This window comes from Penaeus vannamei, chromosome 27, assembly GCF_042767895.1.
Source record: "Penaeus vannamei isolate JL-2024 chromosome 27, ASM4276789v1, whole genome shotgun sequence".
Lineage (NCBI taxonomy): Eukaryota > Metazoa > Arthropoda > Malacostraca > Decapoda > Penaeidae > Penaeus > Penaeus vannamei.
Genome location: NC_091575.1, coordinates 21,810,840 through 21,823,339, shown reverse-complemented (window position 1 = coordinate 21,823,339; position 12,500 = coordinate 21,810,840). Strand labels below are relative to the sequence as shown.

Here is a 12,500-nt window from a genome sequence, read left to right as displayed (position 1 = left end):
GAACCTCCAAGACCCTTGCTGCCCAGAATGCAACAGGATCGAATGTAAACATTCACTCATTTGCTGTATTGGTATCTTTATTTTACACACTGCAAAGCTTTTGTAACTTCTTTGATGCATATTTAACTTGCCTGCAACTGGCAAATACAAAAATATCCTTTGATAACCTAAATAAAGGGCCATAAAAGTACCCATCAATACCTTGTGGCTGCCTGCAACTGTCAGTGTTTATATACAAAAGCTATTGTGACGTCATCTTGTCCTGCTCGCCCACCTTGACAGGTGGGTGAGATGGACAAGAGGGACAACTTGTCCAGGATGAGATAGTAGAGGTTCCGAATGGTCAAGACATCTTGCCTACTGGTCTGGACGAGCAGGATGAGCAGTTCCAAATGCAGCATGAAGTGCATATGATCAGCTTGTAGTCATATAGTAATTGCTTTTCATAGCATTGAAACTCTTCTCAAAACTATTGGGAGTGTAAAATATGGTGTTATATAATTTTCTCTTGCAGGATTTCAGGCAGTGTGAGCAGAATTTATATCTTATTGTGTATAAGAAAAAGATATGCAGTATGATTTGTCTAGGTATGGTTAATTATATATTCCTATCTTCCATTATGTAGAAATATCTACAATACTATTTTGTCACAATATAGCTAGAAATCTGTAATGTAATTTCTTAAGCACATATCTCCGTTCCAGTAAAAACTCTATTATTTTGAGAGCAGTATAAGCACATATCTGTCAGAACCTTCACAGACTTCAATTGTACGAGTTCTGTTGAATCTTACAGAATGTTTTTAAAGTGATAAATTGTTTATCTAATATTGCATGTAAACTGGTAGGAGTAGCATTGTTTGAGTTACACTGAATGTTGTATGTTCATTAGGAGTAAGAGCAGCTTTTACACTAACTTGGTGGTATTTGCACAGTGTAGAATTACTAATTCAAAGGTTCGTGGTAGTGCAGTATGAAAATCCTTGTTTGAAGTTTGTGAGATTGTGTCTGAATTCCCTTGTAAGGGTTTAAAAATTGCTATTGTCTTATGATTTTAGTTTTAATTATATAGTATTAATCTTGAGTCTGTCAGATGTTATTTATAGACCCCAGCATATTTTACCCATATTCTGTAAAGCCCTTTGACCTATATAATTCACAAATTTAAATACATCAGTTAAAGTATCATGAAAATGAAAATGTCGTGTATGTATTTTATCTTTAATATACACATTTTTTATACAACATATATTTTATGCTTGGCATTCCATAGGGTTCATTTTATCTCAAAACTAGCAGAAGTGGTACCAACAAGATATAATGCTAAGATATTTAATAAAACTGTCAATCTTCAGTTTGGTTTATAACTACTCCCAACTGTTGCAGAAGGTTGAGGCCATATTGTCTTTGAAACAAATGCAACTGTCAATCATTTTATTTTATGCATAAAATGACAGTGTATAATATTTTCACACTTATGCTAGGAGAACAATATACAGGGTGAACAATGTTTTAACATACAGTATATACAGGAACAACAGGGCTGCAGGTGCTGCAACATACATTGCTATTGACAACAGTAAGCACAATCACACATGGGTTGGGTGAAAGCCAGAGTTGTAGTACTCACTGTGGGTGGAATTTTTTTCTTTTCATTTCTTCCCTAATCTATTTGAATACATGTTACAAGCATCATATAACAGTAACATGGAAATTGCAAAGTCCATCAAACAAAGACTTGCAAGCAAATGATTCAAGTATATGAATTAAAAAATGCACTTACATATTACAGGACTAGATAAAATTTGCTGGAAATCATAAATCACATATAAAGTAAATTTGTAAGATGGTACAAGATTTATACATGCAGTATGTAAAGTGGCATAGAGTATATGGTGCTTAAAAAAAAATACACCTCAATAACACTAAGAAAGTGTTGTAAAAACATTTCACTGGTTACAGTAAATTGTGCATAACTCATTGTATAGTAGCAAGTTCTCAGGCTCACCGAGTTATGCTAGAGAGCAGATGTAGCATATTAACACACTCCTCTATTGTCCAAGAACAGCAAAATCAGTAAGTCATTAGCCCTGACATGCATCTATATGTTTATAGGTAAGTTTTTGATAATGTATTAAATATAACATATTTATTTATTTACACATATCACATTTGGGTTTCAAAAATTAATATATATATTTATATTTTTACTCAGATAATAGAGGGTTGAGTGAACAGCTGTTGGCTAAGACCTATTATTGGCATGGTATACATATACAGTATCTAGCATTAATCAAACATTTTGTTTTAACCAATAATATTACCAATCAGCACTTTATCATATTTATTCCAGAAAAAAAGCTGGAAAAGCAATATAGAGGAACAACATATACATGAAATAGTGAACTATACATATTTAAAAAATAATGAAAAGAGGAAATTTCAATGCTCTTCTTTGTATATAGCATTTCCAGACACTACCAGTACTGGAAAAGGGTTTGATTTACTAACTCTGCCCACACTAAGCTGCACCGCTGTGCTGCACCCACAGAAGTAGAGCATTAATTGCCTTACAGCTTGGTTCTTTCCTTTACTTCAATGCCTTGAAACCCATGTGATGAAAGCTGGACTTGTTGCAGTGCTGTCTGACCCTCTGCACCCAAACTCAGCAGTCCTCGCCTTGCTGCTTCCCTTACTTCCCCACTGGAATCGTTTTGTTGCAAGAACGACAAAACCTCGATGGGGTTGGGCCATTCAGGGGTTCCTTCCTGACTTGCTGAGGAATGTTTCTTGGCTTTGTTGGAGCTCTTGCTTGACCTTTTTGAATCAGTCTCTTTATTTTCTGTGTTTAAGGGGACAATTGGTGCTAATACACCCAGCAGGACACAGGCTGCCTCACGGTCACTTGTACGGCCAGATTCCAAGAGCAAGAGACACAACTCGAGAATCTGAGAAAGGAAAATAAATAATCTAAGTAACCCAAATACTTACATTTCACTATCCATTTTGTTAATAAAATAAATATACAGCTTGATATATTTATTACGACAACTTTTTACCATGCGGAATGAGGTCAAACTTACCATGTTCATTAGTTGGTTATCATGGGCAAGGCCATTTACGAAGTTGGTTGTAACATGGCGCAGCTCAGATGGCCCTGCCAGCAGGTGGCCAATAATCTTGATGTGGAAGGTAGTGGGTTCTTTGATTTGTTGCAGTCCAGCTTCCACTCTGCAGGTACAACATTCAGAGTAAGGATACACATTAATATGACCATAGTTGATGTTTCATCCAGACTTTTCTTCAAAATCCTTTCTATTTCTTTTTTTGTATTAAAAAATAGGATACTAATCATTGAAAAAGGAAAATTGGATACTAATCATTGAAAAAGCTAAAAATGACAACAAAAATACCCATGTTACAATGTTTGTCTAGTTGTAATATTTATTTTATGCATTGGAAATATTTGCATCAATAAATTTATAATGAAAAAGATACTTTGGAATACTTACTTTGCTGTGTTTGCAGACAGCAAAAGATCAGCAATTGCAAGATTGTGTGCTGTAGCTGGCACAGTGTGCTGAAGAGGCCTATGCAGGTGTTGAAGGAAGTGGCCAACAGTCACTACTGAATTTCCATCATATTCTTCACTATCAGTCATTGATCTTACAATGTCTTCCAGCACTGAAAATACAAAATAAAAGTGCTGTTTAGCTCATACATACACACATGAATACATAGAAACACACATGCCAAGTCCCATTAACATTATCTGACTATGGGATCAGGCTTAATAAGTATTGCCCATTTAGCCCCTGGCTTTGGTGTGCTAACAGGGAACCTAAAGCATTCATTGTCCAGATCCTACAATTAATCTTCTTTTTTTTCATATAATGAGGATCTATAATCAGTGATCTTGTCAGCAGTTTTCTTAATTACTATCATAATCACCATCATAAAAAAAGGGGGGGGGGGGAGGAGCCAGTCTAGATACAACAAATCCAGGGGAGTGTATTTGTAACCTAGTGGTAGTGATAGTAAAGGCTGCCTGGGTTTTACTGATGAACACACACACATGCTCTCACTCCCAAGTATAAAAAGATGCACTTACCTCTTCTTGCTAAACCTGGTACTGTCGGATCCACTAAAGTTGACACGAGCTGCTGTAAACCATTTACAACTGCTTGTCCTTGGATACACCAATCATCTCCTCCAGACACAGAGTCCCAAAGAACCTGAATAGATCCATTTTATTTAATTAAATGAATTGCTGTTAGTTTGATAAATATAGTTTCTTAATAAAAATAATTTAAAAACTGAAAACACTTGGTCTCACTTTACTGTAAAGCCTTAAATTACCATCATAAAACACAGTTCTGAAGCGTAAACATTTAAAGCTCAATTAGTAGGTGTAAAGAAAATTTATACACATCCTGAGATACTTTTTAACCCAATGTTGTGTTCACTTTAGTTTTGTTTTGTTAAATGTTTCTGTACATAGAAGGCTCTGCCAATGCTTAGCCACAAAGGAGTCAATTAGTAGATCTTGTGACTTCACCTTTCCTTGAAATAGTGGGAAAATACTCTTTACTAATGCTATCAAAATTGTTAAAAACATTATAATTACTATATTATCAACATTAACACCAGTATCAAATACTAGATAACATTATTGAAAATCAAGGATAGGAGTAAACAGGTGAGACAGGTAGTTCTCGTAATTGGCTCATTGGTGACTTAGTACTTGTGGAGCCATCTATATGTAAAAACAATTACTCAATTAAACATACTGTGGCCATGGCATATATATGCATGCGGCAAGTGGTTAAGCTATATGCATATGAACTACTGACCTGTACATGTGGAACTGTGATAATATGCTGTGGTTTAAGACTGTCAAAGTTGTGTCTATGGGCTAAAACTCTAGCTACAAGTTGCCCTTCATTCTCTAGGAGCTGTAATGAGTGTCGTTCTTTGCTCCTGAGGGGCCCAAATGATCCAAGATGCTGTGGAAGCAATGGAACAGTAAGTCATTTATAAAGGATTTTGCATGGTTTCTCAAATCTCAGAGTAAAGAATTACAAATACTAACTTATGCATTTTTTCCTTTTGATATGAATTATAGCAAGTGTGGATACAGGAATCAGAAACAAAACAGAAAAGGGAATAAGATTTTCCTCAGTCCACAGATTCCCAAAAGGAAAATGTTAACAAATAATACCACTTCACTTTGTCCATCACCAAGATGATAAAGATACAATTACCCTTACCTGCAACAACTGAAGAGCATGTTTCAGATGAGTGTAGAGGAAAGAATCCAACTGAGGTGTTCCAGTGACCAGAGGTTGACTTGTGTCTGGTAATGATGGACCCGCAAAGACAGCCGCTGCTTCTTTTTTCTTCTTTTCCTCACATGCCTGATGAGAACAAGCCATGTGGGTTTACTAAGTGATGCATCTCTTGCAGGAGGATATCAGTAGGTTTTATTGGCAGACATCATCAAGAGGTTTTATCCACTTGTATCCAAATGGGTTAATTAAGAAAAATCACACAGTCTTCAAATTAGAAAGTTTAATAAAAAAGCCTTCTAGGTATTTATTTGTTATTATTATATTTTATAAACTAGATTTAGTATTAATAGTTGACTATGGAACAGTTTATCAATCTAAGCCTTAAACTATCAAATTTACTAATAACAGTCAGCAAGATGATTTAGAACTTACATCTGGATTATCATCTTCAAAATCATCATCACATTCAGCATTAAGGAAGTCGAAGCATTCTAACGCAGATTCAACTGAAAGGCTAATTTCGGAAGTGTTGCTGTCACGTCTGCTTCGGCAATTCTGAAATTTTAAGATGGGGTAAATTCTATTTCATTTAACTAATCGGAAACTGGCATACACTTAATGCAAATGACTTGACAAGAGTGTACTATTAGAAAATATCTTTGGCAAAAGTGAAACCTATTTCTGATAATAAATGGTATTAATGTATCAAGTCTTGTGTTGAAAAAGTACTGTCACTTTAGTTATTCAAATTCCTTCTGGTCCTTTGTGCCTTTAGAGGCATCTCAATGCAGGACTAGGACTTCAATAGTAAGATAACCGAGTAAAGATAGTCCAATATCACTGTCACATTTCTGAAAGCATGCTGAATGTTTGGTGCAATATAACATACACATCCTGAAAATATAATTTTTTACTTCTATCTACTGAAAAATGGCAAATAATTCTGCACACAGACACTTCAAAAAATTTCAGTAGCTTAAGCTGCCTTTTATTCCAAATGATGATGCCACGATGCTGCTACATTTTTCTTTCTACAGTCTCATTCAGTTTATAACATATTTTGAAAAATACCCGGGTATTCTTCCCTATTTCTTCCATTATATTTCCATGAATGCCTGCCCACTCAAACAGTTCAAATACATCTATACAGAGCTGTTCCACACATTGTCCTTATTAGCAACAGAGGACTGTATTACTGGTTCCCACCTTATATGGCATAGGGAAGTTATAAGTTTAATATTACATGTTTGTTGTTCATTAACTTCAGGCGATATATACAATCAAATTCAAGTTTTTCAAATTCGTCCATGGCATAATTTAAAAAATTCAGGGTACTCAATTATCAACTCTATCCTGATTACCTAAAAGAATTTGCTCTCTCCAATCTACTGTTAAAAATTATAAAGCAGCAGGTCATTTTAGTTATAACAGCAAGGTTCACCACACAGATGATGGTATAACTGACAAAAGATGCATGATGGAATTCAGGGTTTCTTAGGTTCTTGTTCATGTAAGGGATTAGGTTTTATTGTCATTCAAGAATGCCTTCCTGTATCATATAGTAAACTTGTTCTGGATCCTCTAACAATCTTGCAGGATGTGGTACAACCATATCAAACAAAAAACAAATTATTGTCTTATAAACAAGCAAAAGCATGAAAGATAACAAACACTTTACAAACACATATAATTCTCAGCCTTCATTATAGTAGCTTTAACCATGCCATATGTTTCTTTGTTTTTTCTTTAAACTCTCAAAATAAACAGGCATTGCCTTAAATTTCAGCACTAAAAGAATAAAATAACCAACTTTCTTACCCTGCACATATCATCCAGTTCCAGGACAGCCTCCTCCAAAGTATGAAGCTGTGGAAATTGTCCCTGGATGTCTTCTAAGCAAGTCCGCAGTCGACTTACAACCTACAAAATCAAAGTGCATATGCATAAAATGCAATAATTCAAAATATTTTTCTATTCAGGTTATATGAAAATTATAGTGTTCTGTTTCACATTTAGCTGACCCTTCCAACTCTGACACACCAATATCTAGGTACCTTTTTAAGAGTAAGAGGTGGGTTGGCCTCATCCCAATGCTGCCCATCCCCCCACCTTAGTGACTCAGGCTCTGTGCCGAGCAGGTCCAGTTGGTGAGAAAGGGACTGGGACATTGTGGGAGAGAGACCAGCTGAGTATGAGGACATGTGGGAGAAGGATCGAGACATCAGATCCATGTTTGAACCCTGAGAGATGCTGAACTGTGGAGACAGAAAAGGAATGATGAGTTATTAAGTTGTAGGTTTCTTGATTTAGCTGTCTGCTCCTCTCCATAAGAATAACATGGTCAGCAGTATTAAAGAAGTACAGGATAAACATATCCCCTACTAGTATATAATAATTAAAAGTGGACCTAACTGTTTATTTTTTGCTTATATGTTAATAGAATCCCTCAAAATATCTACAGCTATAAGACTAACCTGTGAGTATCTGGCCCACTGCTCAACGCGGCTCTCCTTCTTCCGTACAAGAGTGAAATTTCCAGTATTGTCACACTGTGGGCTGGCTGAATCTCGCCCATCAAAAAGAATAGAATCCTGTAATACCACAAAATAATTCATCAGTTCTCTCTCTCTCTCTCTCTCTCTCTCTCTCTCTCTCTCTCTCTCTCTCTCTCTCTCTCTCTCTCTCTCTCTCTCTCTCTCTCTCTCTCTCTCTCTCTCTCTCTCTCTCTCTCTCTCTCTCTCTCTCTCTCTCTCTCTCTCTCTCTCTCTCTCTCTCTCTCTCTCTCTCTCTCTCTCTCTCTCTCTCTCTCTCTCTCTCTCTCTCTCTCTCTCTCTCTCTCTCTCTCTCTCTCTCTCTCTCTCTCTCTCTCTCTCTCTCTCTCTCTCTCTCTCTCTCTCTTTCTCTCTCTCACTTAAAAAAAAAAAAAAAAAAAAAAAAAAAAAAAAAAAAAAAAAAAAATCACTATAATTTCTCCAACAACCTACTCAGCAACATATTCAGCAAGTTACCTGACTGTCTGTTCTCCTTGAAAGTCCCTGGTAGTCAGAGACAGGACTGTTGCTATCTGTTCTTGTAGACAAAGCAGCGTGAGAAGAGAGCAGACCTCGATATTCAGACAGTGGACTTGCACTGTCTGCTGTTGAGCTACGTGCAGACATACTACCAAAACTGCTATCGTGATCACACTCTGGGGACAGACCGCTGTCCTTGCCGGAGGGAACCTACATTCACAAAAAACATAATTTATTCATCATTAAATGACACTCAGGAAATCCAGTAAATAAACCGATTCCAAATAAATAGGCAATTAAAAATCAAGATTTATAACAATATTTATTATCACTTACACTTCCAACAGTGTGTGGAGGTGATGAGCTGAGAGTGTGCAGGACTGGAGTTCTGCGCTTATTGCCGGGTGATGTAGCAGACATGCTCGGTGTTCTGACCAAGGTGTCCTCAACCACACCATCAAGTGGGCTAATGATAAAATGGTTTTACATTAAAAGTCATAATGTCTATGAATTACAGAAGGGCAAAATAATTCCAATATATGAACAATCTGCAAAACTAAGGGAAAAATTATTACTCATAACCAACTTATAATTCAATCTATAGGATATTATTTTCACAAAAATGATTCCTAAATAAAAATATATACAAGTTATATCTACCCAAAATATTTCTAATGAAGCTAAAAAGGTTTTGGCAGGAACTCTAAACTTAAATTTCAGGAACTCTTTGGTATTATGAACATTTTTATATGAGTGTGTGATGAGGTGATACTAATTTTTGATGTGATAAAATGATGGCATTATAATAACAGAAAAGAAATTATCAATCTGCATGTAACAAAACGTGTATATTACATACTCACTATATGCTAAAAGTTTAAAATAAATTTCTGGTCCATATAATGATTATTGTAACTATTGTAGCAAGACAACATTACCTATAACCTCTAATGTCAACTATGGTAGGGGTACAAATTGCAAAGCATTGCACTAATTCTTGAAGAATGAACTTTCTTCTTCTCTTGTTATACAGATCCATCCCCATATCTTATGTTCTTCCATGTTACTGATCAATTATTATCAGGGAAGTGTCTATGCAATATGCTGTATTCAACCTCTAAAAGCACAGACCACTTTAAGACCAGTGCATAATGGTAAAAAAAAAAAATAAAGAGAACTGCCAATATTACTCCCAATCTGACCTATGACCAAGCCTTTGTACTTTCAAAAGCTCAAGCGAAGAAAGAAACTTGGGAAAAAAAAGTATCATCAAGTGCCTTTGCCAAGACTTTGACGTCCTGTACTTACTTCCACGTAATAACAATGTTGAGTTTAAGTGAGCCAGAAGGATTAAGGTTGACAGTCATGAGTTGTGGATGTGGTGAGAAGAGGTCTTTCGTCTCACACACCTTGTTGCCTATCACAACCGTCTTACCCAAAACTCGAACTTCAACTGCCTTTATAAGCAACTGGAATAAACAATTAGTGTGAAAACCATCTTGTGTTTAAGTCTCCCTAATACTGTACATAACCTAAAAATGAAATAAATATGAACAAGCACACCAATTCAAAAACAAAAAGAAATGAGAGATGGCTTCGTCTACCCTGTCAAGGGTATTGCTAAACACTTATTCAACTACTAAGAAAATATAATTCAAAAATCTAATGTAGTTTTCTAGGTACTACATGTAATAAAGAAGCTTAACCATAAATGATAACAATCAAATCTTGAATATAAATCTAGGAAAAAGGAAAAAAATTAAAATTATCATTAAATTCTTAAACAAAATGGTGGGATTGCCCATTCATTTCCTCATGCTTTAATCACTGCTTTCTTCCCAAGAACTTACCATTTCCCCAATAAGTCCCTTGATGACAGTCCTCTGGTTATCCCATGTCTGAGAGTTGTCCTTGCACACTCGTCCACGAGACTTCCACTTCTGTGTCCCATGCTTTAGGGTTACTTCAAACACGTCTCCTGGACATAGTCGTGCAAAACCTTGAATACCTGCAAATGTAAGAATGCCATTAGAGGCTCTCATTCCTGGTTATCATTAGAGCAATGCATGGTTTAGTTATAAGAAATAATAATTATCTTTTAAAGAATATTTCATTCAAATTGCAATTTCTCTCTCATACTCTCTGTCCAAAGAATTTTTTTTTCTCTCTCTAAAGTTCCACATTCATTCAACATGAACACTCATATTTCAAGAAAGGAAAAAGCTATCATACCTTTCATTTCTAATGTTAATGTACCAATCAACTGCTCAATCTGGACTTCCAGCGCACAAAGCGTTTCCGTACATTCCCTATACCCTGAACGCACATTGCTGAGAGCAGATGCTTTCTCCTTCCCAGGTGAGAGGGCATAAGCATATGCCATTGTTCTGACCTGTATTACCAAGAAAGGTGCATCATTAATAAATATAAAACATTTTTGTCCCTAAAGTTTATAAAAAAAAAGAGTGAAATAGCAAGCTACTATGGACATAATTGTGAAAAATTAATTTCAATAATCATATCATGACTGTATCACATGCATTACAGTGCATTCACTGTGTGTGTGTGTGTGTGTGTGTGTGTGTGTGTGTGTGTGTGTGTGTGTGTGTGTGTGTGTGTGTGTGTGTGTGTGTGTGTGTGTGTGTGTGTGTGTGTGTGTGTGTCTATATATATAAAATATATATATATATATATATATATATATATATATATATATATATATATATATATATATATATATATATATTTTTTTTTTTTTTTTTAACCAGAATTCAGAGAGAGGGAATGATAAAGGGAAGAGGGGACAGAGAGAAAGGAGAAGGAGAAGAAGAAGGGAGAGAGAGAGAGAGAGAGAGATAGAGAGAGAGAGAGAGAGAGAGAGAGAGAGAGAGAGAGAGAGAGAGAGAGAGAGAGAGAGAGAGAGAGAGAGAGAGAGAGAGAGAGAGAGAGAGAGGGAGAGGGAGAGGGAGAGGGAGAGGGAGAGGGAGAGGGAGAGGGAGAGGGAGAGGAAGAGGGAGAGAGAGAGGAGGAGAGAGGGAGAGGGAGAGAGAGAGAGGGAGAGAGAGAGAGGGAGAGGGAGAGGGAGAGGGAGAGGGAGAGGGAGAGGGAGAGGGAGAGGGAGAGAGGGAGAGGGAGAGGGAGAGGGAGAGGGAGAGGGAGAGGGAGAGAGTCAGTCTTACCCCATCACGCAGTTTCTGGTGCAGCGTGTACTGGTCTTGCAAATCTTCCAGTTTACTCAGATGATACTCTATCCTCTTGAGGTAGCGCTCGGCTGCTTTTATTTGCTGTAAAGTTTTAGGGTACAGTCAGAGGTAGTTGTTATTTTCTGTTCTAAATAATGCTGCAGCAACAATTTTATATAAATTCAAGACAACTAACAAAGAATTATACAAAATCGCAATATCAGGCTATTTACATATGAAGCACAACTCTTCACATACTTGTAAACTTTTATTCATAATTCTTTTGCCAGTGATAATATACTTCAATATTATGTTATAACAATTCTACTGTTCAACAGAAGTACATTGTTACTCTCTCTGCAACTTTCTTTCCCTAATTTTCTTGCATCAGAAATAGTCTCTCCACTCCTTGAGTAACCTTAACTTATTATTGATGAAAAATTCACAACCTATGTTTATTTAGGTTTACTAATACTAATACTTGTATGGAATTCATTACAAAGTTCTTATACTTGATGTGTAACATATCAACTTTAAGGTCTATCTGTGAAGAGCACTATTCCCCATTCAAAGTCAAATAAACAAATCTTTCTATCTGAGACTAACAAAAAATAAATAGTTCTGTGTACGGAGTGTGTTATGAGATTTCCTCTGAACAAATTTATAAAATAAGCAAATGATGTTGATCTGGAGGTTAAATAAATATTAAAGTGAGCAATGGATAACCTGAAAATGTTACATCCATTAGATATATACTGAAAAAGCTTGATCCCCAAATGCCTATGCAAAACTATATCATACTGATAAAATGAAAACTGTATGGTCATGCTAAGAGGGTAATTGTCACTGAAGATTGTAGGATTTTTTTTCTTCTTTCCAAACAAGTGTGTTCTGTGAGTCTAATAAAAATATGTATTCATATTTCAGCAAATTTTTTTTTTTTTATAAAATTTGGCATTCTTAGAGGTTGTGCTAAAAGCAGCAAACAATAACTTCAACAAGCAATGTTCAATGAAG

At 35.9% G+C, this 12,500-nt stretch overlaps 2 protein-coding genes across 7 annotated transcripts in view; one reads left to right on the top strand and one right to left on the bottom strand.

Moving 5' to 3' along the window:
- LOC113809723 (leptin receptor gene-related protein) overlaps nucleotides 1-1,353 on the top strand; it is a 13,849-nt gene extending 12,496 nt beyond the window's left edge. For both annotated transcript variants that reach the window (XM_027361398.2, XM_027361400.2), the window contains one exon: nucleotides 1-1,353. This exon is cut by the window's left edge and continues 3,046 nt beyond it. The gene's annotated coding sequence lies outside the window, so the exon portion shown is untranslated.
- LOC113809724 (rho family-interacting cell polarization regulator 2) overlaps nucleotides 1,210-12,500 on the bottom strand; it is a 141,127-nt gene continuing 129,836 nt past the window's right edge. For 4 of the 5 annotated variants that reach the window (XM_070140983.1, XM_070140982.1, XM_070140985.1 and 1 more), the window contains 16 exons: nucleotides 11,481-11,585; nucleotides 10,534-10,693; nucleotides 10,152-10,309; nucleotides 9,610-9,770; nucleotides 8,638-8,767; nucleotides 8,299-8,511; nucleotides 7,765-7,881; nucleotides 7,345-7,545; nucleotides 7,109-7,210; nucleotides 5,723-5,845; nucleotides 5,270-5,416; nucleotides 4,853-5,005; nucleotides 4,111-4,234; nucleotides 3,512-3,683; nucleotides 3,083-3,230; nucleotides 1,210-2,947 (listed from right to left, as the gene is read on the bottom strand). In XM_070140983.1, coding sequence (XP_069997084.1) covers nucleotides 2,570-2,947; nucleotides 3,083-3,230; nucleotides 3,512-3,683; nucleotides 4,111-4,234; nucleotides 4,853-5,005; nucleotides 5,270-5,416; nucleotides 5,723-5,845; nucleotides 7,109-7,210; nucleotides 7,345-7,545; nucleotides 7,765-7,881; nucleotides 8,299-8,511; nucleotides 8,638-8,767; nucleotides 9,610-9,770; nucleotides 10,152-10,309; nucleotides 10,534-10,693; nucleotides 11,481-11,585 — 2,592 coding nt within the window. In that variant the 3' untranslated portion in view covers nucleotides 1,210-2,569. The remainder of the gene's footprint in view (nucleotides 2,948-3,082; nucleotides 3,231-3,511; nucleotides 3,684-4,110; nucleotides 4,235-4,852; nucleotides 5,006-5,269; nucleotides 5,417-5,722; nucleotides 5,846-7,108; nucleotides 7,211-7,344; nucleotides 7,546-7,764; nucleotides 7,882-8,298; nucleotides 8,512-8,637; nucleotides 8,768-9,609; nucleotides 9,771-10,151; nucleotides 10,310-10,533; nucleotides 10,694-11,480; nucleotides 11,586-12,500) is intronic. The other variant, XM_070140986.1, reaches the window with a different exon arrangement.